The sequence below is a fragment of the Protopterus annectens genome, chromosome 13.part0 (genome assembly GCF_019279795.1).
Source record: "Protopterus annectens isolate FY-2018-M chromosome 13.part0, PAN1.0, whole genome shotgun sequence".
Lineage (NCBI taxonomy): Eukaryota > Metazoa > Chordata > Ceratodontiformes > Protopteridae > Protopterus > Protopterus annectens.
The window spans coordinates 61,573,503-61,596,247 of record NC_056747.1 but is presented as its reverse complement, the minus strand read 5'-3'; the positions used below and the strand labels follow the sequence as shown (position 1 = coordinate 61,596,247).

Here is a 22,745-nt window from a genome sequence, read left to right as displayed (position 1 = left end):
CCAATTGGAAATCCCAGGCCACCAGTTCCAAAACCCCTCTCACAACCCTGTTTAAAATTTTGGGAAAAAGGGTTTAAATTCAGGAGGCCCAGCACCAGGAAAGCCTACTCAGACAAATGGAAAAGGTTTTGCGCCTGGAACCAAGCTAAAGGCCAAAATACCCTTCAGCCTGACATACCTCAGATTCTGCAATATCTGAGATGTTACACAAAGGGCTTTCTTTTTCATCTATTAAAATCTGCTCACTACAACATGGATCCTCCCTTATTTTCACATCCACTCTTAAGGCAGTTTCTCAGAGGGGCCAAGAGCATTAGGCCTCCCAGGAGAGCACCAACACCTACTTGGGACCTCAACTTTGTTCTGGAAAAACTCACGCTACCTCCTTTTGAGCCAGCTTTCTCAGCTGACTTAAAGTTTATATCATGGAAGACTGCCCTGCTGCTAGCAATCACTTCAGCTAGAAGAGTTTCAGAGCTTCAGGCACTAATGGCAGTAGAGCCTTTCCTAATTTTTCATCAAGACAGAGTTTCTCTACGAACTAACCCCTCCTTTGTGCCTAAGGTGGTATTCAGTGTGGCTCTAAATCAAACCATCTATTTACCCACCTTCTTTCCAAATCCACAGGACAAAGGAGATTTACTCCTGCATTCCTTGGACATTCACAGGCAGCTACGTTACTACTTGGATAAAACTAAGGTTTTCAGAAAATCTGACCAGCTTTTTGTATCCTATGCTACAGCATAGCCAACCTATCAGCCCTAGGGCCTATACAAGCCTAGCCATAACAATTCCCTGGCTATTTCTTCCCACACTATTTACTTCCCTGGACCCCTGTCTAGCAGGGCGACTGACGTGATCCCCGGGGTGAATTTCCTTTCTCCCATCCAGTCGTCAAGGTTCCTTTTGAAGAGGACCAAAGAGGCACTCTGACATGTATGGGCAATCTATTCCAGAGTCTGGGGAGTCTCTGGGTCAGGAACCTATCCCTCCAGCATGTTTTGTTTATTGTGATGACAAGGTTTAGATCCCTGGAGCATGTGGCTCTGAGGGATTGGAATTTCTTTGTGTAGCATGTCCAGCAGCTCTGGGTTTGACATGGCCTTGTATGTTAAGCAAAGATCGCCACTGAGTAGACTATATGCAACAGAGTATAGCTGGAGTTTTTTTAAGGCGGTCAGCGTAGGGCATCTGCTTTAGGCCTGTGATTCTTTTAGTGAGGTATTTCTTTGGCCTTTCCAGTTGTTGCAGATGTCTTGAGAGGTACATACCAAACGGGGCATTGTATTCTATAATGGGTCTAATGAGGGATGAGTACAGTGGGACAATGACCTTTTTTCTGGATGAAAATCCCTTAGTGATGAGGCGTGCCACATAGAAGGATTTCCTGACTGTTGTGGCGATGTGGTTATCAAAGATGAGACCACTGTCCACCTGTGTCCCTAAGTCTCTTATCAAACTTTCGGTGTTTAGTGTACTGCCACCTATATGGTAATCCACGGATACATGTTTTTTCCCAAAGGGGATAACTATACATTTGTTGGCATTGAGCTTGAGCCCATGGCTCTGGCACCAAGCATCTGTTTATGTAAGGCCCTTTTGTAGAGTATCCACATCATTTGGGAATTCAGTAATGGCTCCCAGTTTGCAGTCATCTGCAAACTTTGTTATCCAGAGTCCCTTAGTGTTGGCCTGTACTTCAGAGAAGTAGATGCCAAACAAGAGCGATCCCAGGACTGAACCGTGAGGTACTCCACTTGTCTGGAGCTGGATTTGGAGTCTGCTACTTTTACAGTGTGGGTTCTATCAGTAAGCCAGTTAGCAACCCATTGGGTGACGAAGGGATTAATGCCCAGCTTAGTAAGTTTATCTATGATTCCAGAGTGGGGGGCGGTGTTAAAGGCCTTGGCAAGGTCTAGATAGGCTGTGTGGGCCACCTTACCCTTGTCCATGGCTCTGGAGACTGATTCGAAGAAGTCCGTCAAGTTCAGGAGACAAGATCGGCCCTTCACGAACCCAAACTGGGTGGGGTCCAGTGTTTGAAGGTTGAAAATGTCTTTGTTTATAAGTTCCATGATAATACGCTCCATGGCCTTGCAGATAAGGCTTGTCAGACTGATGGGACGGTAGTTTCCAGGATCCAAAGTTCATCCCCCCTTGTGGAGTGGGATAACTGTAGCTGTGCGCCACTCAGTGGGCACGAAACCTGAGGTGAGGCTATGATTAAACATGACACTTAGGTGAGGTGCCAGTTCATATTGTAGTTCATGTAGTACACAGCCCGGGATTTCATCTGGTCCCATGGATGCTGTATTCTTAGCTTTGGAGAGTGCATTTTTTACCTGTGTGGCCGTTATTACCAGAATTTGGCAATCTTCCGGTATTGCGATGGGCCATTTAGGGGGTGAGAGGGGGGTGAAGTTGGCACTGAATCGCTCTGCCAAGATATTGGCAATATTCTTGGGATCAGTATATTTAATGCCATTCTGTTTTAGCTCAGAGCAGATCTGAGCATTGCCATTTAGATTCTTGACATAGTTATAGAATGCCTTGTTGTCTTTGGAATCTTTGGCAATTTTATATTCGTAACTAGCTTTGGAGGATTTTTATGAGGGATCTCAGTTTCTTACTGAGGCTGGTAAGGAAGATGTTCTTCGTCTCCCATTGCTGCAGTCCTTACATATGGGTAGTCCGTTGTCCACAATCGGCCCGAATACCAAAGGGCTAGAACCGGCGTCGGTCATCGGCGCCCGAGACTGACGTCAGTACGTGCCAGTACAAATGCGCATGACCGACGCCATAACCTCAGTCTTTCTTGCCGCGTGGTCCTAAGCAAAAGCAGCGTTTGCAAGTGCCGTTCGGCATTCTGGAATTGTCGGTTTTCGAGTTTCAGACCGGAGGCCAAGTTGGGCTAAGTACCCTGTTGGGGACACTTTTGTCTTTTTCTTGCCTCAGTATTGACGGATGTCAGAAAAAGTTAATAACTGTATTTCTTGTGGGAAACAGATTCCTCATAGGGATTACCATTCACTCTGTATTCCTTGTTTAGGGCCTGAGCACGACGTTGTTGGGTGTCGCTTTTGTGCTACTTTTAACAAGCGCACTATTAAACGTCGGTTGGACTGTGCTAGGCTTGTGTTTGGTAAACGCTAATTACAACATGCCGCCGGATTCTCCGACGCCTGGTTCTTCTAAGAAACGCAAAGAGAAGTCTTTGCGTCCAAACAGGATGAGTCGTCCACTCGGACGCCGGTTCTGTAGAACCACCGACTACTTCAGCGGCTCCTTCTGAAAGTTTACCTGAGTCTCAAGGGGAGCCTTTGTTACTACAGGAAGTGGCTTCTCCTGTGTTAGGCCAGGCTGAGGGTGCTTCTCAGATGTCGGTGGTTCCCTCCCTCATAGGGTAGTTAGGCCTCCTCCTTCTCAAAGCAAAAGCCATTCTAAGTCTAAGTCTGCCTGCTGGTGCTAGTCCCCAGGGTTCAGCTCCTAGGAAGCACATGTTAAAGATGGCTGAAGATTTGATTACTTTAATTAGGGTTCTATGCCCCTGAGAAGAGGCCCAGGGTAGAGACAGAGTTGAGGGTTTGGTTCAGTCTTCCAATGAGTCAGATTCCTCTGTGGAAGAACTTCAGGATTTCCCTCCCTATTCTGATTCGGAGGCTGAGGACACTACTCCTCTGCCCCTCCAGAAGATTTTTCTTTCTCTGAGACTTTGCATTCCATGAGGGAACATTTCAAATGGGAAGGCCAGGATTATTCTGATTCTCGTAAAAGGCTAAGAGAATTCTTGTTTTTGCCTCCGCATAGGCCCTTGGCTATTCCCCCTGTACTGGATGTTGTTCAAGATGTATTTTCTGAGGCTGCCCTTAACCCAGATTCTTTGCCTCCTGCCCCGGTTAAACCAGATAGATACTACAGGGTTCCGGAAGCTCACAAGTACTTATATAAGAGTCCTAGGGCTGATCCAGAAACTATTGCTCAAGGCCCCAAAGGTGTTAGGGCTTCTGTGGTTAAGAATCCAGTTCCTCTGGACAAGGATGCTAGGGCCCTGGATAGGTGGGGTAAAAAACTGTATACCTCTTCTACTTTGGCTATGAGAGCTTTAAATTGTCAGTTTCATATGCTCAGGTATCAAAATTATTTGCTGGGCCAATTGAAATGTAAAGTAGATGCTTTAGCTGAAGGTATTGAATGTAAGGAGCTTCAGGATTTAGTGCATGCTTCAGACCAAGTTGGTAAGCATTCTTTGCAGTGTGGTTTTGATGCTTTACAGGCTTCTTCCAGGGTGGCTGCTACTAGTTCAGTTGTTCGCAGGCATGCCTGGCTTAAAGGTCAGACCTTGTCAGAGCATGTTAAGGCTCGAATTATGGATGCTCCTCTGCAATCTGATGTTCTTTTTGGCCCTCCAGTAGAATCAGTTTTGAAAAAAATGGAGGAAAAAGCTAAGTCTATGCAGACAGTTAAGGACTTTTTACAGGTTCAGCCCCCTAAGTTCAGTAGGAATTGGCCTGCTAAGGGATGGTCTTTCCCCTCTTCAGATTATCAATCTAGGGGCAGGTCGAGGCGAGGTAGAGGTAGGGCTTCCTCTCAGGGCCCTGTTACTTCTAGGACTTTCAGTTCTTCTACCCCTTCTGCTGGGGAGGGCAGGGGTCAGTCCTTTCGGAAACAGACCCAATGACCTGTGTCTTCAGCTGCCGGACTCTGCCTTGCTGGCAGCTCCTCTAGGAGGAAAACTGGGACTTTTCAAAAGGAATTGGCATTTGGTTACACAAGACAAATGGGTATTGGACATAATAAATCGAGGCTACAAATTTTATTTTCACACATTCCCTCCTTTCAAAGGTATGCCGGATGTGCCTCATCAGCAAAGACTGGAAGCACAGGCACAAATTTTTTCTCTGCTTCAGTTGGGGGCAATACAGAAAGTACCTTCTGCAGAAAGAGGCACAGGGTTTTATTCCCGTCTTTTCTTAGTGCCAAAGAAAGGAAATACTTGGAGACCAATTCTGGATTTGTCCATTCTAAACACCTTTCTGGAAATTCCAAAATTCAAGATGTTAACACTGCAACAGCTGTTACCTATGCTGGGCAAAGATCACTGGATGGTGACTCAATCTCAAAGAGGCCTATCTTCACATTCCTATCAGGCCCAGTTGCAGGAAATTCCTGAGATTTCGGAATGGGAATTTGCATTATCAGTTCTCTGCATTGCCCTTTGGCTTGTCTTCTGCTCCCAGGGTATTCACAAAAGTCCTGGCTCCAGTAATAGCTTTTCTCAGACTAAAAGGAATTCAAATTTATCCTTATCTGGACGACTGTTTGATTCTGGCTCAAGGCAAGCACGAACTTCTTCAACATCTGCAGTATGTAATGACAGTTTTAAGATGCCTAGGGTATTCTGTGAACGAAATAAAGTCCAGTCTAGTACCCTCACAAGAGATGTGTTTTCTGGGTGTAAGACTGAATACAGCTGCTCAGATGGCATTTCTTACCCCGGACAAACAAAGAAATTTTCACCTATGCTTCCAACAGCTATCAGTAATGTCCAGGCTGACTGCAAGGACAGTCCTTCAAGCCTTGGGGTTCATGGCATCTTGCATTCTAGTACTTCCCAATGCCAAACTGCATATGAGGAAGCTACAATGGTATCTCAAAAGCGTTTGGACTCAACACAGCCACGATTTGGACACTGTCATTCGGATTCTACCTTGCATTCAGAAAGAATTTGTGTGGTGGGCTCAGGAATGTCACCTAAACAAGGGACTCTCTGTGACCCAACCAGAGGCAAGTCAGATATTAACGACAGACGCCTCGGAGTCAGCCTGGGGAGCTCATTTCAAAGAAAAATGGATTCAAGACCTTTGGCCCCCGGAGCTACTTCACTTGCATATCAACATGAAAGAGTTGCTGGCAGTTCAATTTGCTTTGGAAGCATTCAAGGGCCTACTTCAACCAGGACTGGTGTTGATTCGAACAGACAACACAACTGTCATGTGGTACATCAACAAGCAGGGGGGAACTCATTCTTACCCTCTTTGCAGACAAGCGATGCTGTTATGGGAAACTGCTTTAAATCTGCACATCACTCTTCGAGCACAGTTTCTGCCAGGAGCACAAAATTCTTTAGCAGATGTTCTGAGCAGACAGATTGTGGATCCTCACGAATGGAAGTTGGACCCTCAGGTATTTCTTCAGTTGACCATGGCTTGGGGAACTCCAGACATAGATCTGTTCGCTTCTCCTCTGAATTTCCAACTGCCGCTGTTTTGCACAAGGCTGTTTCATCCAAAAGCCTGGAAAATAGATGCACTATCCTTCAGTTGGAGCAACCTTCACGTGTATGCTTTTCCTCCTTTGCCTCTTCTTCCAAAGGTACTGTTGAAAGTCAGGAGGGACAAACCTTGCATGATCTTTATAGCACCGGATTGGCCTCGTCAGCATTGGTACCCTCTGTTGAGGAGCTTAATTCATGGGACACCTTGGCCATTACCACAGATTCCTCACGTATTGTCTCAGGAAAACAATCATTTTCTCAATGTCAGGGTGCAATCCCTACACCTGACAGCCTGGCGCATTCTGTTTTAAAGAAGGAGGGCCTTCAGCTCCCTCAACAAGTTTTGGATGTTATTTTGGAAGCCAGGCGACCTAGTACTCGAAAGGTTTATGCTAATAAATGGAAGAAATTTTTTCTTTGGAGTTCAGCTAAAGGCTTTGATGTCAAATTGCCTAATTTGAGTTGTACATTGCAATATTTGACTGGTTTATTGGACAAGGGTTTGTCCTTCTCTTCTGTAAAAGTGCATGCTGCAGCTATTTCTGCTCACTATGATTGTGACCCTCCTTTGTTTTCACATCCATTGGTTAAACAGTTTCTTAGGGGGGCAAAGAATATAAGACCCCCACGAAGAGCTCCTACTCCTGCCTGGGATCTTAATTTTGTTTTGGAAAAGCTGACTGCCTCCTTTTGAACCTGCAGCTACAGCTGAATTGAAGTTGTTGTCTTGGAAGACTGCTTTTTTGTTGGCTGTTACTTCCGCTAGAAGGGTATCTGAATTACAGGCCCTCATGGCAGTGGAACCTTTTCTGATTTTTCACAAGGACAGAGTTTCCTTACGTACTAATCCTACTTTTATGCCTAAAGTGATTTCTAATGTGGCATTGAACCAATCTATACATTTGCCTACTTTTTATGCTAACCCCAAAATAAAGGGAAAAGTTTTGCATTCTTTGGATGTACATAGGCAGTTAAGGTATTATTTGAGCAGAACCAAAGAGTTCAGAAGATCTCAACAATTATTTGTTTCTTTTGCTTTGACTTCACAAGGGAAAGCTGCCTCTAAACAAACTATTTCCAAGTGGATTGGCCATTGTATTGCTTTTTGTTACTCTCATCATGGAAAGGATGTTCCAGTTGGGATCAGGCCTCATTCTACTAGGGCTACGCCACTTCTACTGCTTTTTGAGAGGGTAGCTACTAAAGACATTCTAGAGGCAGCTACTTGGAGTTCTGTACATACCTTTACAAAGCATTATCATTTACCTCTTTATTCTAGGTCTAGGGCTGGGTTTGCCACTGCAATCTTACAGGGCATGTTAGCAGCTCCTAATGCTATTTAGTTGGCCAGCCTCCCTTTTTTCCGTTGCTCTGGGATTCTACCCATATGTAAGGACTGCAGCAATGGGAGACGAAGAACATAGTACAGTTTTGTACCTACCATAAATGTAGATGTTCGAGGATCTCCATTGCTGCAGTCCAATTTTCCCTCCCTCCTTCCCCCTTTTTTATGTTAGGTTGGGTTTTGGGTGGTGTTTTTTGCATTCTGGTATCTGAGGCAAGAAAGACTGAGGTTATGGCGTCGGTCATGCGCATTTATACTGGCACGTACTGACGTCAGTCTCGGGCGCCGATGACCGACGCCGGTTCTAGCCCTTTGGTATTCGGGCCGATTGTGGACAGCAGACTACCCATATGTAAGGACTGCAGCAATGGAGATCCTCGAACATCTACATTTATGGTAGGTACAAAACTGTACTTTTTTTGCATCCTGGGATTATTCTCTTTACTGCAACAGTTTCTTCCTTTTGTTGTAAAGTTTGTTTATGGCAGGGGACTACCAGATTGGCTTCTTTTTTTTGGATGAGAACATCTTGGTTCTATTTGGGATGGCACGATTTATGCATGAGTGGATGTGCTCGTACAGTGCCTTAGTGTAGGATTCAGCAGTTGAACTTTCAGCTCCCGTCCTGCATGGGTGTCATGAAGTTTGTCACTTCTGACTTGAGTAGCATGAAGTTGGCTTTGGAGAAGTTTTTTATGGAGGTTTCCTTACTCGGGGGTGGGATGTGGATGTTAAGGGTGATTAGCTTATGGTCAGACGTGACTAACGAGGGGGTGACCATAGGTGTGGAGCATCGATTTCCCATGTTGGTAATGACCAGGTCTAGGATATTGGAGCCCCTGGTGGGACTATGGATTAGTTGATCCAGGGCGTTGGAATTTATGAATTCCAAGAACCGTTGGGCAAAGGTGTTGGTACATGAGTAGCTTTCCCAGTTAATGGCAGGGTAGTTAAAATCACCCAGTATTAGGGTGTTTGGTTCTATATTAATATTTTCCAGTATGTTTAGAAAGGTGTAGTGAGAATCTTGGGGAATGGTGGGGGATCTGTAGCAAGCTACAGTTTGGATTGCAGTCCTACCTAGTGTTAGTTGCACCTGGAGAATTTCAGACGCATTGTGTTGGGCAACTAGCCTGGTGGTGTGAATATCCTTGGTGAATATTGACACTCCTCCACCTTTAGTGTTTCGGTCCTGGTTTGGTGGCCGAAAAGTGTGGTAAGAGTTGTAGCCTGGTATTGCAGGGGTGCTCTCTGGAGCCTTGAACCAGGTCTCAGTTACTGCACAGATATCTATGTTCTCCATTTTTAGGAGTGCCTTGAGAGAGTGCATTTTGAGGTTTAGACTTCTAGCATTGAGTAGCATTACCTTCAGATTTTGCATGCTTGTACCTGTTACGGTGGTGGTTTTGTTCTTTGAACTTTGCCTAAAAGAGGCACTATAGGGGTGGCAAGAGCCTTAGCCAGTAACCTGAATCCCAGAGGCGACAGGTGCAGACCATCTCTGACAAAGCATCGTGGTCTGTCAAGTCATGTCGTCCCAGACAGAAAGATACTGGATCTGCATCACAAGGAAAGGCCATCTCAAAACGAACCATTTCCAAATGGATAGGACATTGCATACGTTTTTGCTACACGGGCAGCAGCAGCTACATCTACAGCCTTCTTCAGGGGGGTGCCAACCAAGGATATTCTGGAAGCTGCAACTTGGAGTTCAGTAAACACCTTCACCAAACATTACCAGTTACCACTTTACTATAAGACTAGAGCTGGCTTCTCCACTGCATATTTGCATGGCCTTCTAGCCTCCTCTAACCCTGTTTGACTCCACCTCCCATCCTTAGCTTTGGGATTCTATCCAAGTGTGATGACTACAGCAGGGTAACACGATGAACATAGTACAGTTTTGTACCTACCATAAATGTAGTTGTTCGAGTGTATACCCTGCTGCAGTCCAGGTTTACCCTCCCTCCATCCCCTCTGAACTAGCTGATCTTATCTCTACCACTCTATTCTATACTACCTCTGTGGTGTATTTGCTTGTGCCTAAGGGTTTTGTTTTATTTTTTCCATATAGCTATATGTATGTGTGTGTGTTGATATATATATATATATATATATATATATATATATATATAGATATATAGATATATATAGATATATAGATATATATAGATATATATATATATATATATATATATATATATATATATATATATATATATATATATAGATATATATATATATATAGATATAGATATAGATATATATATATATATATATATATATAGATATATATATATATATATATATATATATATATTCCCCCCCCCCCCTACCGATTAGGGGCACCTGACATCTGGGGCAAGAAGAACTGAAGAAAATGCCGTTGGATGCCTCTGATATACCCCTGGCACTCTGACGTCACGGAAGAAGCGACAGCAACCGACACCGGACTAAGACTTTGGAATTTGGACCGACTGCAGGACCGCCTGACGGCAGGATAACCCAAGTGTGATGACTGCAGCAGGGTATACACTCGAACATCTACATTTATGGTAGGTACAAAACTACTTTTCTTCTGATGGCCAGGATTTACCCTTTTCTGCCTATGAGGATTCTAATGCAGAGGACTCAATTCCCTCTGCTTCCCCTCCAGAGGATTTCTCTTTTGGTGAAACCTTACATACTCTTAGGGAGCATTTCCAGTGGGAAAGCCAGGATTACTCTGATTCTAAAAAGAGGCTTAGGGATTTCTTACTCCTGCCCCAACACAGGCCTTTAGCTATCCTCCCTGTACTGGACATTGATGATGCCTTTACGGAGTCTAGTTTGGCCCCTGACTCCTTACCTCCTGCTCCTACAGGTTTCCGGACTCTCACAAGTTCCTTTTTAAAAATCCTACTGCGGATCCTGAGGCCATTTCACAGAGACCCAAGGACATAAAGGCTTCAACTGCCAAAATTCCTACCCCCTCTAATAGAGATTCCAGCGCGCTGCAACAACCTTGGCCATTAGGGCCTTAAATTGCCAGTTTCATATGTTAAAGTATCAGCACATTATTGGATTGCTTATGCAGAAAATGATGTTGATTCCTGACTGTGCTGTAAATAAGGATTTACAGGATGTAATGCATTCTACTGAACAAGTTGGAAAACATACTTTGCAATGTGGTTTTGATTCACTAGAGGCATCTTGTAGTGCTGCTGTTACTAGGTCTGTACTTAAATGGCATGCTTGGCTTAAGGCGCAATCTTTGCCAGATCATGTTAAAGCTAAATTGTTGGATGCTCCCTTAAACCAGGACCACCTGTTTGGCAACAAAGCTGAAGTACTTAAAAAGATGGAGGCGATGGCTAAATCTATGCAAACTGTTGATTTCCTGCAAGTGCAGCCTCCAACATTTAGTAGGCATTGGCCCTCTAAGAATTGGTCCTTTCCTGCCTCTTCCAGGCCTTCTCAGTCCAAACCCAGACCCAAGGTACGCACAGGACCAAGCAGTGCGGGACATCCACTTCCAAAGCAGGGAGTAATAAGACCTCCCTTATGGTAAACTGTCTCAATGGTTTAACTTCAAAACTTCCAAGCCCTTCTCAACTGACTGCTCCTTTAGGGGGGAAGATTTATCTGCAGGCAAAAAAACTGGGAACTCATTACCCAGGACAAATGGGTTTTAAATGTAGTTTCCCAGGGATACAGATTCCACTTCCACACTTTACCAACCCCAAACGGTTGGCCAGTTATTTACCCCTAAATCAGTGGGCAGAGGCTCAAAAGCAAGTTCTCCCTCTCAAGTATAAGGGCTATTCAAACCCTCCCAGAAGAGGAAAGGGGGCAAGGTTTCTACTCAAGACTTTTTCTGGTGACCAGCAAAGACAGCAACTGGCGTCCTGTCCTGGATCTCTCTATCCTAAATACTTTTTTGGTGATCCCAAAATTCAAGATGCTGACTCTTCACCAGTTGCTTCCTATGCTAGGCAAGGATGCCTGGTTGGCAATACTGGATTTGAAGGAAGCCTACCTGCACATCCCAATCTGGGAATCTTGCAGAAGATACCTACGCTTCAAAGCAGGCTTCATGCACTCAGTTCTCTGCACTGCCCTTTGGCTTGTCTACTGCGCCCAGGGTATTCACAAAGTGCCTAGCTCCAGTCATAGCATTTTGCAGGCAAAGAAATATTTAGATATACCTATACCTGGACGATTGTCTAATTCAGGCAGAAAGCCAGGGCATACTATTGAATCATCTGGCGTTTTTACAAAAAGTGCTAACTTCTCTAGGGTACACCATAAACGAAAATAAATCGCATCAGATACCCTGCCAACAAATTGTATTCCTGGGGGCAAGCTTGAACACAACTTCCCAGATGGCTTTCCTCATGGTAGAGAAACAAGTTCATTTGACAGCTTACTTCAGACTTATGGCCACAAAGACCCTGCTATATGCAAGACAGATACTGCAAGCTTTGGGGTTCATGGCCTCCTGCATTCTTCTAATTCCATATGCAAGACTACATATGAGGAAACTACAATGGTATCGGAAAACCCTATGGTATCAATATTCTCAGGATGTAGAATCAATGATTCCGATCATACCTTGTATACAGATAGAGTTCCTTTGGTGGGCAGAAGCCTGCCACCACAACAAGGGACTGCCATTCATTCTACCACCTGCCACCCAAACCCTAACAACAGACGCATCAGACTATGCTTGGGGGGCTCACTTGGCAGGGCAGTGCATTCATGGCAAATGGAACCCAAGTCAAATGCATTTGCATATCAATCAAAAAGAAATGTTATTAGCTGTACAGTATGCTATGACAGCCTTCAAGGACCACATTCTTCCAGGACAATTATTGGTAAAGACCAACACCACCACTGTTATGTGGTACATAAGCAAGCAGAGGGGGGAACACATTCATAACCCTCTCTGCAGGCTAGCTGTGGCTTTGTGGAACACAGCCTTGAGCTACCAAATTGCACCTACAGGCTCAGTTCCTGCCAGGAAAGCTGAATACAATGGCAGACAACCTAAGCAGAAATCTCATGGACCCACACTAGTGGAAACTAGAACAAAGGATTTTCAACATGTTGACAAGCAAATGGGGGAGCCCAGATATAGACCTGTTTGCCTCTCCCCAGAACTACGAATTGGACAAATTTTGCACAGACACTCCCCACAAACAAGTCTGGAAAGTGGATGCTCTGTCCTTCAGCTGGAAAAACCTATCAGTCTATGCCTTCCCCCCTCTGCTCTCCAAAGTACTACTAAAATTCAAACAGGACAAACCAAGGATGATTTTGATTGCTCCAGACTGGCCACTCCAACACTGGTACCCCCTCCTGCGCAGTGTGTCACTGTTATCCCCATGGCACCTGCCTCAGACTCCTTCCCTATTGTCTCAGATTATGCTCCCTCAGCTTCTAGCACTGAACCTAGCAACCTGGCTAATTACCTAATCTCTCCTGTACCATCCCTCAGTAAACCTGTGATGGATATTATTTTAGAGGCAAGGAGGCCTAGTACTAGAAAATCTTATGCTGAAAAATGGAAAAGATTCTGTGCCTGCAACCAGTCTGAAGGGATGAGTACAGCAGCACCCAATTTACCTCAGATTTTACAATACTTAACTGAGATGCTTCACAAGGGCCTGTCTTTTTCCTCCATCAAAATTCACGCCTCAGCCATTTCAGCTCATAACACAAAACCCTCCCCTCTTCTCTTATCCACTGCTCAAGCATTTACTCAGAGGGGCAAAAAATTTGAGAACACCCAGGAGAGCTCCAACCCCCAGGCTGGGACCTTAACTTTGTTTTGGAGAAACTCACTCTACCTCCTTTCAAGCCAGCTGCTACTGCAGACTTAAAATTTCTTTTTTGGAAAACCGCTTTCCTTTTAGCAATCACTTCAGCAAGAAGGATATCTGAATTACAGGCCCTTATGGCAGTGGAGCCTTGCATCATCTTTCATGCGGACAGGGTGTCCCTCAGAACCAGTCCATCCTTCATGCCCAAGGTGGTGTCCAGTGTAGCTCTTAATCAGTCCATTCATTTGCCAACCTTCTTTCCCAGTCCACAGAACAAAGGGGAACAGATACTGCATTCCTTGGATGTGCACAGACAACTTTGATTCTACTTGGACAGGACTAAGCCTCAAAGGTAATCTTAACTGCTGGTAGCATTTGCTGCAGGGGCAGAGGGGAAGGCTGTTTCAAAGCAAACCTATTCTAAATGGATAGGCCATTGCATTCATTTCTGCTATAAGTACCATGGAAAACCTATCCCACAGGGGATCTGACCTCACTACACCAGGGCCGCATCTACCTCCACAGTCTTTCTCAGAGGAGTCCCTACCAGGGACATCTAGAAGCTGCTACCTGGAGTTTACTTTCACCAAGCATTATTATTTGCCAATTTTTCTCTAAATCAAGAGCTGGCTTTGCCACTGCAGTCTTGCAGGTCCTTATAGCTGGTCCTAATGCTATCTAAATTCCTCCTCCCAACTATAGCTTTGGGAATCGACCCAAATGTAATGATTGCAACAGTATAACACAAAGAACATAGTACAGTTTGTGTACACTTGCCATAAATGTAAATGTTAGAGTGTATTCACTGTTGCAGTCCTGTTTACCCTCCCTCCAGACCCCTAACTTCTTTTGGCTATACCTCTACTTTCCTTTACTATGCTTTAAAGCTTTTTGGTGTATTTGCTTTTTTGTTGGAGGTATATCATTGTATTTTTATATTTAATTGCCCCCCATTAGGGGGGCACCTGACATTTGGGGCAAGAAAAACTGATTTAATTGCATCTGCTGCATATTTTATACCCCTGACGACCTGACATCATGGAAGAAGGGACAGCAACCGACGCAGGACCCAAATCTTTGTTAATCAGGTAGACTGAGGTCTACCTGCAAGCATATAACCCAAATGTAATGACTGCAACAGTGAATACACTCTAACATCTACATTATGGTAAGTGTACACAACTGTATTTTATGTTTTTACCTCGAGGGCTGAGAGTATTCAGAAGTCCAACTCCCTCTTTGTTGCCTTCTCTCAGGCTAGGAAAGGGTTTCCAATGTATATATTTCTTGTTGGATCAGCAGTTTCTTTTATTGACTAAAGCAGACACATGGAGCTTTCAGGGTCAGTTAAAGCTCACTACTAGGGCTATTTAGCCACATCGTCTGCCTTCTTAGCAAAACTTTCCTTCGATGAGATTTGCACTTGGTCTAACCCCCATACCTTTGTTTTGCCTTACAAGTTGGATTTGATGTCTAGAAACAGGGGTTCCTTTGGTTCCTCTTTGCTCCGGCATGTCCTTCCTTGAGGCCTCCCAGGGTTCATAGTAGCTGGGGACTCTGACTCATCCGTGATCAGTAATGACACGGATAGCATCAGATAGAGTTGTGTTCTTACCATAACTTGGAATCTGTGCTATCTTCTGTCATTCATCACGTTCCCCCCTCCTCCTTGAGATCTGGGAGTTTCGGATGGATGTCTCCCTTAACAGTTTTTTCATAGACATTTTTTTCTCTCTGCCTCCTTTCTCTCTACAGCGAATTCCATCTGAGGGTTGTGGGTAGCAAGAGATCTTGGGTAAGGGAGAAGCTTGAGCTCAGGAGCTGTCCTGTAAGTTTCTGGCTTGTATCCGAGATTGGATCCAAGACCCATCCGTGATGAATAATGACACTGGATAGCACAGATTCCAAGTTATGGTAAGTACATAACTTCTTGCCCTTGTGTACATCACATAAATAGTTCATGTTTGGAGCTTTTTCCTCCCCAGGCTTGTGCCTAGTCACACTTTTCCCATTTACCAAATGTCATAATAAATAAAATTGGACAGCACAGCCATTTGTGATACTTTGCCTCTGTTTAGAGATGCGAAGTGTTTAGTAACCATTTTGGAAATTGTTTTTGTATTTCTGTAAGTTTCTGTAACATGAACGCATCCATTGGACTCTAACATTCCCATGTTCCTCTGGAGTAGAGTCTAGAGCGTTCTTGTTAAAGAAATATTTGCTGCTTTTGATGCAACTGACATTGTTGTATTTTTACAGCATTGTCCGTGTACCTGTGCTTACTAATAAGGTGTCACAAATCACTGCTCCCTAGACAGAGTGCTTTCACAACCCCCAAAAGAGGCTGCACCTGGAAGTTAGCAACATAAAAGATTTAATTCAAAAGAATTTGAAGCGTTTGCGTGGTTGAACAATGGATAAGTGGCGCATTTGGTGAATGGAAAGGCTGAGTGCTAAAGTGCGTTAGCAAAGTAGTACAGTAAGCGTTTGCACATGGCAGGCCAAAGTTGGAGAGAGAGTTATGTTTGGTAGCTTGTGTATTTTGTCTGATTGCAGTAGTGTCAATGTTTGGCTCACATGCTGTGCAGTGATTTCTCCCCAGTTTCTTGAAGTCCTTTTTTTAGAAGCAACCATAAAATACCTTGTATACAAAAACCTTGTATATATAGAGCACTGATAGTAATGTGAAACCAAACTTCAAGTTTTAGTTTCAGCCTCAGTTAATGTATTACCTTTTACCTATACAGCCTGTCTGATTATAAATTACTTAATTGCCTTCTGTTTACAAAATTAAGATTTTTAGAAACCAATACTATAAAGTATATTAATCCTATTGATGATGTAAGCTTAGCTTTTCAAGTTTTTGAACCTTTAGGTTTTCAGTGAGCATGTATTAAATAGGTACCCCTTCTCACTCTGAACCTGGTAGGTAAACAGAGTCCCACACACAGTGACTGCTTTTGTCGTGGTTGTATGGTTTTATTTGAATGATTTTCTTATTTTTTCTGTACAGATTTGGTCAGCAGGAGCTGATGTGGCCCATAACCCTCCATCGGATCTTGTGTGGAAGAGTCAGAACAGCTGGGGAAAAGGCGACAGCATCAGGACATTCCTTGTCAACTCTGATGACGAGGTAAATAGCAGTAGTGCTTTGATGTTGAAGAGGTAAATAGCAGTAGTGCTTTGATGTTGAAGAGGTAAATAGCAGTAGTGCTTTGATGATGAAGAGGTAAATAGCAGTAGTGCTTTGATGATGAAGAGGTAAATAGCAGTAGTGCTTTGATGTAGAAGAGGTAAATAGCAGTAGTGCTTTGATGATGAAGAGGTAAATAGCAGTAGTGCTTTGATGTAGAAGAGGTAAATAGCAGTAGTGCTTTGATGTAGATGAGGTAAATAGCAGTAGTGCTTTGATGTTGAAGAGGTAAATAGCAGTAGTGCTTTGATGTTGAAGAGGTAAATAGCAGTAGTGCTTTGATGTTGAAGAGGTAAATAGCAGTAGTGCTTTGATGGTGAAGAGGTAAATAGCAGTAGTGCTTTGATGTTGGAGGTAAATAGCAGTAGTGCTTTGATGTTGAAGAGGTAAATAGCAGTAGTGCTTTGATGGTGAAGAGGTAAATAGCAGTAGTGCTTTGATGTTGAAGAGGTAAATAGCAGTAGTGCTTTGATGTTGAAGAGGTAAATAGCAGTAGTGCTTTGATGGTGAAGAGGTAAATAGCAGTAGTGCTTTGATGTTGGAGGTAAATAGCAGTAGTGCTTTGATGTTGAAGAGGTAAATAGCAGTAGTGCTTTGATGGTGAAGAGGTAAATAGCAGTAGTGCTTTGATGTTGAGGTAAATAGCAGTAGTGCTTTGATGTTGAAGAGGTAAATAGCAGTAGTGCTTTGATGTTGGAGGTGTAAATAGCAGTAGTGCTTTGATGTTGGAGGTAAATAGCAGTCGTGCTTTGATGTTGAAGAGGTAAATAGCAGTCGTGCTTTGATGTTGAAGAGGTAAATAGCAGTCGTGCTTTGATGTTGAAGAGGTAAATAGCAGTCGTGCTTTGATGTTGAAGAGGTAAATAGCAGTCGTGCTTTGATGTTGAAGAGGTAAATAGCAGTAGTGCTTTGATGTTGAAGAGGTAAATAGCAGTAGTGCTTTGATGGTGAAGAGGTAAATAGCAGTAGTGCTTTGATGTTGGAGGTAAATAGCAGTAGTGCTTTGATGTTGAAGAGGTAAATAGCAGTAGTGCTTTGATGGTGAAGAGGTAAATAGCAGTAGTGCTTTGATGTTGAAGAGGTAAATAGCAGTAGTGCTTTGATGTTGAAGAGGTAAATAGCAGTAGTGCTTTGATGTTGGAGGTAAATAGCAGTAGTGCTTTGATGTTGGAGGTAAATAGCAGTCGTGCTTTGATGTTGAAGAGGTAAATAGCAGTCGTGCTTTGATGTTGAAGCGGTAAATAGTAGTGCTTTGATGTTGAAGAGGTAAATAGCAGTCGTGCTTTGATGTTGAAGAGGTAAATAGCAGTCGTGCTTTGATGTTGAAGAGGTAAATAGCAGTAGTGCTTTGATGTTGAAGAGGTAAATAGCAGTAGTGCTTTGATGTTGAAGAGGTAAATAGCAGTAGTGCTTTGATGTTGAAGAGGTAAATAGCAGTAGTGCTTTGATGTAGAAGAGGTCAATAGCAGTAGTGCTTTGATGATGAAGAGGTAAATAACAGTAGTGCTTTGATGATGAAGAGGTAAATAGCAGTCGTGCTTTGATGATGATGAGGTAAATAGCAGTCGTGCTTTGATGTAGAAGAGGTAAATAGCAGTAGTGCTTTGATGTAGAAGAGGTAAATAGCAATAGTGCTTTGATGTAGATGAGGTAAATAGCAGTAGTGCTTTGATGTTGAAGAGGTAAGTAGCAGTAGTGCTTTGATGTAGAATGAGGTAAATAGCAGTAGTGCTTTGATGTTGACGAGGTAAATAGCAGTAGTGCTTTGATGTTGACGAGGTAAATAGCAGTAGTGCTTTGATGATGAAGAGGTAAATAGCAGTCGTGCTTTGATGTAGATGAGGTAAATAGCAGTCGTGCTTTGATGTTGAAGAGGTAAATAGTAGTAGTGCTTTGATGTAGAAGAGGTAAATAGTAGTAGTGCTTTGATGTAGAAGAGGTAAATAGCAGTCGTGCTTTGATGACGAGGTAAATAGCAGTAGTGCTTTGATGTTGAAGAGGTAAATAGCAGTAGTGCTTTGATGTAGAAGAGGTAAATAGTAGTAGTACTTTGATGTAGAAGAGGTAAATAGTAGCCGTGCTTTGATGTAGAAGAGGTAAATAGCAGTCATGCTTTGATGTAGAAGAGGTAAATAGCAGTAGTGCTTTGATGTAGAAGAGGTAAATAGCAGTCGTGCTTTGATGTAAATGAGGTAAATAGCGGTCGTGCTTTGATGTTGAAGAGGTAAATAGCAGTAGGGCTTTGATGTAAATGATATTGTGAAGTATATGTCTTGTTCAGTTTCACATCTCAGGAAAGCTGGTATGCCTTTGACCTTGAACGTGGCCCAGTCAGCCTCACTGCAAGACGAGTACTCATGAAGTTGATCGTGGCCTAGAGATATTAGTTTTTTGGTAGTTCCTATAGTTTGTGTAGTTGCACTAGAGTAATTAGGCTAGGCTTCAGAATGGAGAACAGTATATCCAAGACAGCAAAAGATGAGAGAGAGGTGCAGAGAGCCGTCCAAGAATATGGAAAGGAAAATGTGTTTTCCATGTATAGAATACTTGGTGAGCAGGGTGTGTGTGTATACTGCTTAAATTCCTGGAAAGGCTGACCCACCCTAGCTTTGCTGTCTGGGAGGATGTATTGCATGATATCCATGAAGCAGTCATGAGCTTGATCCATGGACAGCACACTGAAGATTTTGAGGAAAGATGGTTACTCCTGTAATACTAGAAGTTTACATGAAAACTTGATAGTTGTAGCATTTTACTTCTCTGTACTCATGAAGCAGTAGAACCATTACCATTCATCATAAGCAATATGTAAGTACCTACTGCTTAATAGGAGGGATGGGGGTCACTGGTGCAGTCTAATAGGTTCATAGGCATTTACTAGGCTAAAAGCCACAAGGGCCTCTCTAAGCCTAGCCATGCATCCCAAATCTCTGACAAGTTCTCATGTCCTTGATAAGTGTAAGCAGGGGCTTAGGAGATTAAATATTTACAAGCAGGGGCCTGGGAGATTAACTGTTTACATGCTGCCTATGTCCATTAGAGACATAGGTGCCAAACCTGGGATGAATTTCATGTTCTCCGTCCAGTTCAGGTTGCACTTGAATTAGGTTAGGGAGAAAGTTTGCCTCACATTGATGTGAGCCTGTTCCAGAGACTGGCCTCAGACGAGTGTTCAAGCAGTGTCCTCCACCATTCTCTCTGTGAAACCAGTGCTTTGTGTTCTTGTTCCACCTGGGAAAGGCTGGCACAGATTTACTAGCTATGCCCCCTTCTGTCCAGACTATAAGGTAGTTAGACCACCACTAGACACTCCCAAGTCAGTTGCTGTAAGGCTCTTGCAAATGTACCAAATTATACGGAGTGAAATTAATATTAATACAAATGGTAGACCAACAGCAAGGCTTTCAGGAGCGGTCAGAGCTGTCCACAGATATATAGAAGTACGGTTAGATATAGTCTCTAAAAGACAAGCCACAATGAAAAATTTAAATATGTTTAATAATAAATAAGAAAAGAACATGAGAATACTAAATATTTAAAGTAAGCACCAGAGTTTCAATCACAGAAAATATTAAAAACAAAACATGACTACAGTCACACAGCTACAGAAAAACAGTAGTTAATGTCACTATATTTTCCTGACTAATCTAAAGAATTACATTTCCCTGGTCATTTACTAGAGCAAGGCAAGTTGAAGTAGGTGAAGGGTCCTTCCTTTTCAGGTTCCAGAAACAGAGTGCTCTGAGACTTCAGTCTCATCTAGTATTAGAAAATGTCATCTCAGTGATGAATTACAGAATGACATCACATACATCTGGTCATCTGGCTTCTGGTTCCTGTGCACCCCACACACACACACACACACTTCTTGGCTGGAAGCTGCCAGGATTTAGCACGTGTCAGTAATACCCGCAGAGCTTGCTAAGATCTATTCAGCCTTAAAAACATAAAACACTTCCAGTCTTAGCATTTAGTTCCCTGCTAGAGACAAAACGGAAGACTTCCTAGTACTTGTTTTCCCAGACATTGTCTCTCTCTGCAGTTAGAACTGTAAGATGCAATCTTTATGACCTAGATTAATTTAATTTCTTACTATTTTTCAAAGTTAGCTGGACTGAGATTAACTTCTTGTCTTCCAGTATCCTCTTTTAAAACCTGTACATTTAATTAGTTACAATACAGTCAGGACCCACAGGTGGTACATTTCTAGCACAAGAAGCAGCTTTACAAATATGTTTTCAACACAAGAGTCTGTACATATCAGTTTGATATACAAATGACATAATTCTTTACAAAATTCTAGCCAGCTGTACTGGTATATGTTACACATCCACTACTCTACTTCTCATGGCATAGATGGCAATACCTCACATCGTCACAGCTCTGACACTAGTTTTCCTGTGTCAACTCTTCCTGGAAAAATGTGGGATTCAGTGACTGCTCCTAATTTGCAATCATCTGCATATTTCCTCAGCGGGAGACCATTTATGTTGGCCTTGACTTCAGAGGAGTAAATGCCAAAAAGGAGCGGTCCAAGGACTGATCCCTGAGGGGCTCCACTTGTTACTGGCCTCTTTGTAGAGGTTGACTCCCCAGTTCTAACCTCTTTGGTCCTGTCTGTGAGCCACTTAGCTATCCACCAGATGACATAGGGGTTGTAACTAACCTCGTCAACAGTAACAAGTGGTGTATTGCCAGATGCCTTGTCTGGGTCAAGGTAGGTAGTGTGAACCATGTTGCTCTTATCTATTGCTTTGGTGACCTCGTCAAAGAAGTCCACCAGGTTGAATAGGCATGACTTGCCCTTGATGAAACCAAACTGGGTTGGGTCCAGTGTCTGGAGGTTTACTGTATTACTGTTGTTCATTTCTGTGATTCTTTCCATGGATTTACATGTAAGACTAGTGGCTCTGCAGATGGCCCGCCATTTGTGCACAGGGATGACTGTCGCTGTTCTCCGTTCATGTGGCACAAAGCCTGTTTGGAGGCTACAGTTAAGTAGCAATTCTAGAGGGGTATGATAGGTCATGTTTCATGTTATTTAGAAGGCATCCTATGATACTGTCTGGGACCATTGATTGTGTTCTTGACCTTAGAGCATTTAAGGCCTGTTCCCTATTGATAAGGGAAGTTGTATGTGATGGCATTTCCTGATGGAAGGTTGAGAGAGGGGGGGGGATACAGTTAGAGCTGAATTTTTTGACCAAGTAGTTTGCTATATCTTCTGGCTTCAGTATAGGTGGCACCATTTACAATGAGCTCTGCACACAGCTGGCCCTTGATGTGGGCATAGCTAAAGAATGCTTGGCCTTCGGGGCCAAAATTACCTCAAATTTGGCTTTGGTAGACTTTTTGTCCTCTCTGTTTAGTTTGAGAGTGCTTTTATCCAACTGGTTAATACACCACCTAACTTTTGCCATGATTTTCATCCATCTGTTACACTGCCTATTTATTTTGTGATGCCACCAGGGTGGCTTGTTTTTTGTTAGTTCTGTACTACTTCCTGGTGGGTACAACTGCCTCTATGCAGCTATTAAAATGTTTCTACAGGGCTTCTGTGAACAGTTCTGCATAGGCAGGAGTGTTCTCTGGGTTTATGGGGGCTTGACATTTTCCCAGGTTATCAACTTAATAGAAAGGAGGTTAGCCTTATAGTAGATCCTGAATATTCCAGGTTTAGCTGGGGGTCCAAGTTTTATTTTAGTTCACAGGAGACCATTTTGAGGTCTGACCTTGCCAGCACTCTCCCATAGTAGTAATGTGTTGTACTTTGGAATTAGCAATAGGATGCATCTTCTTTTAGCCTGATATAGCGGACGTACACATTCCCAGAACAGCGCTAGACTCCTCCCTGCAGTGAGGATGGCAGCATGATGCTTGGCTGTAAAGGAGAGACGGCCCAAATCATCTACAGATGTTCCTGGTTTTTCACTGTTGCAGTCCTAACCAATGGGTTATCTGTCTCCCAGTAGCCCTCAATCGGCCAGAATACCAAAGGTAAGTAAATATGACATCTGCTGTTGGTTGTAAAGGACGTCAGAACGTCTGATACAAAAGGAGGCAGCTGATGTCACTTCCTCAATCTTCCTTGCCACGGAGCCCGAAGCAGAAGCATTTCTTTCTTGCACG

The 22,745-nt window shown here is 43.3% G+C and overlaps 1 protein-coding gene across 2 annotated transcripts in view; it reads left to right on the top strand.

Moving 5' to 3' along the window:
* LMNB2 (lamin B2) overlaps positions 1-22,745 on the top strand; it is an 859,966-nt gene that overhangs the window by 564,767 nt on the left and 272,454 nt on the right. For both annotated transcript variants that reach the window (XM_044090624.1, XM_044090623.1), the window contains exon 10: positions 16,437-16,556. In XM_044090624.1, the coding sequence (XP_043946559.1) occupies positions 16,437-16,556 (120 nt within the window). The remainder of the gene's footprint in view (positions 1-16,436; positions 16,557-22,745) is intronic.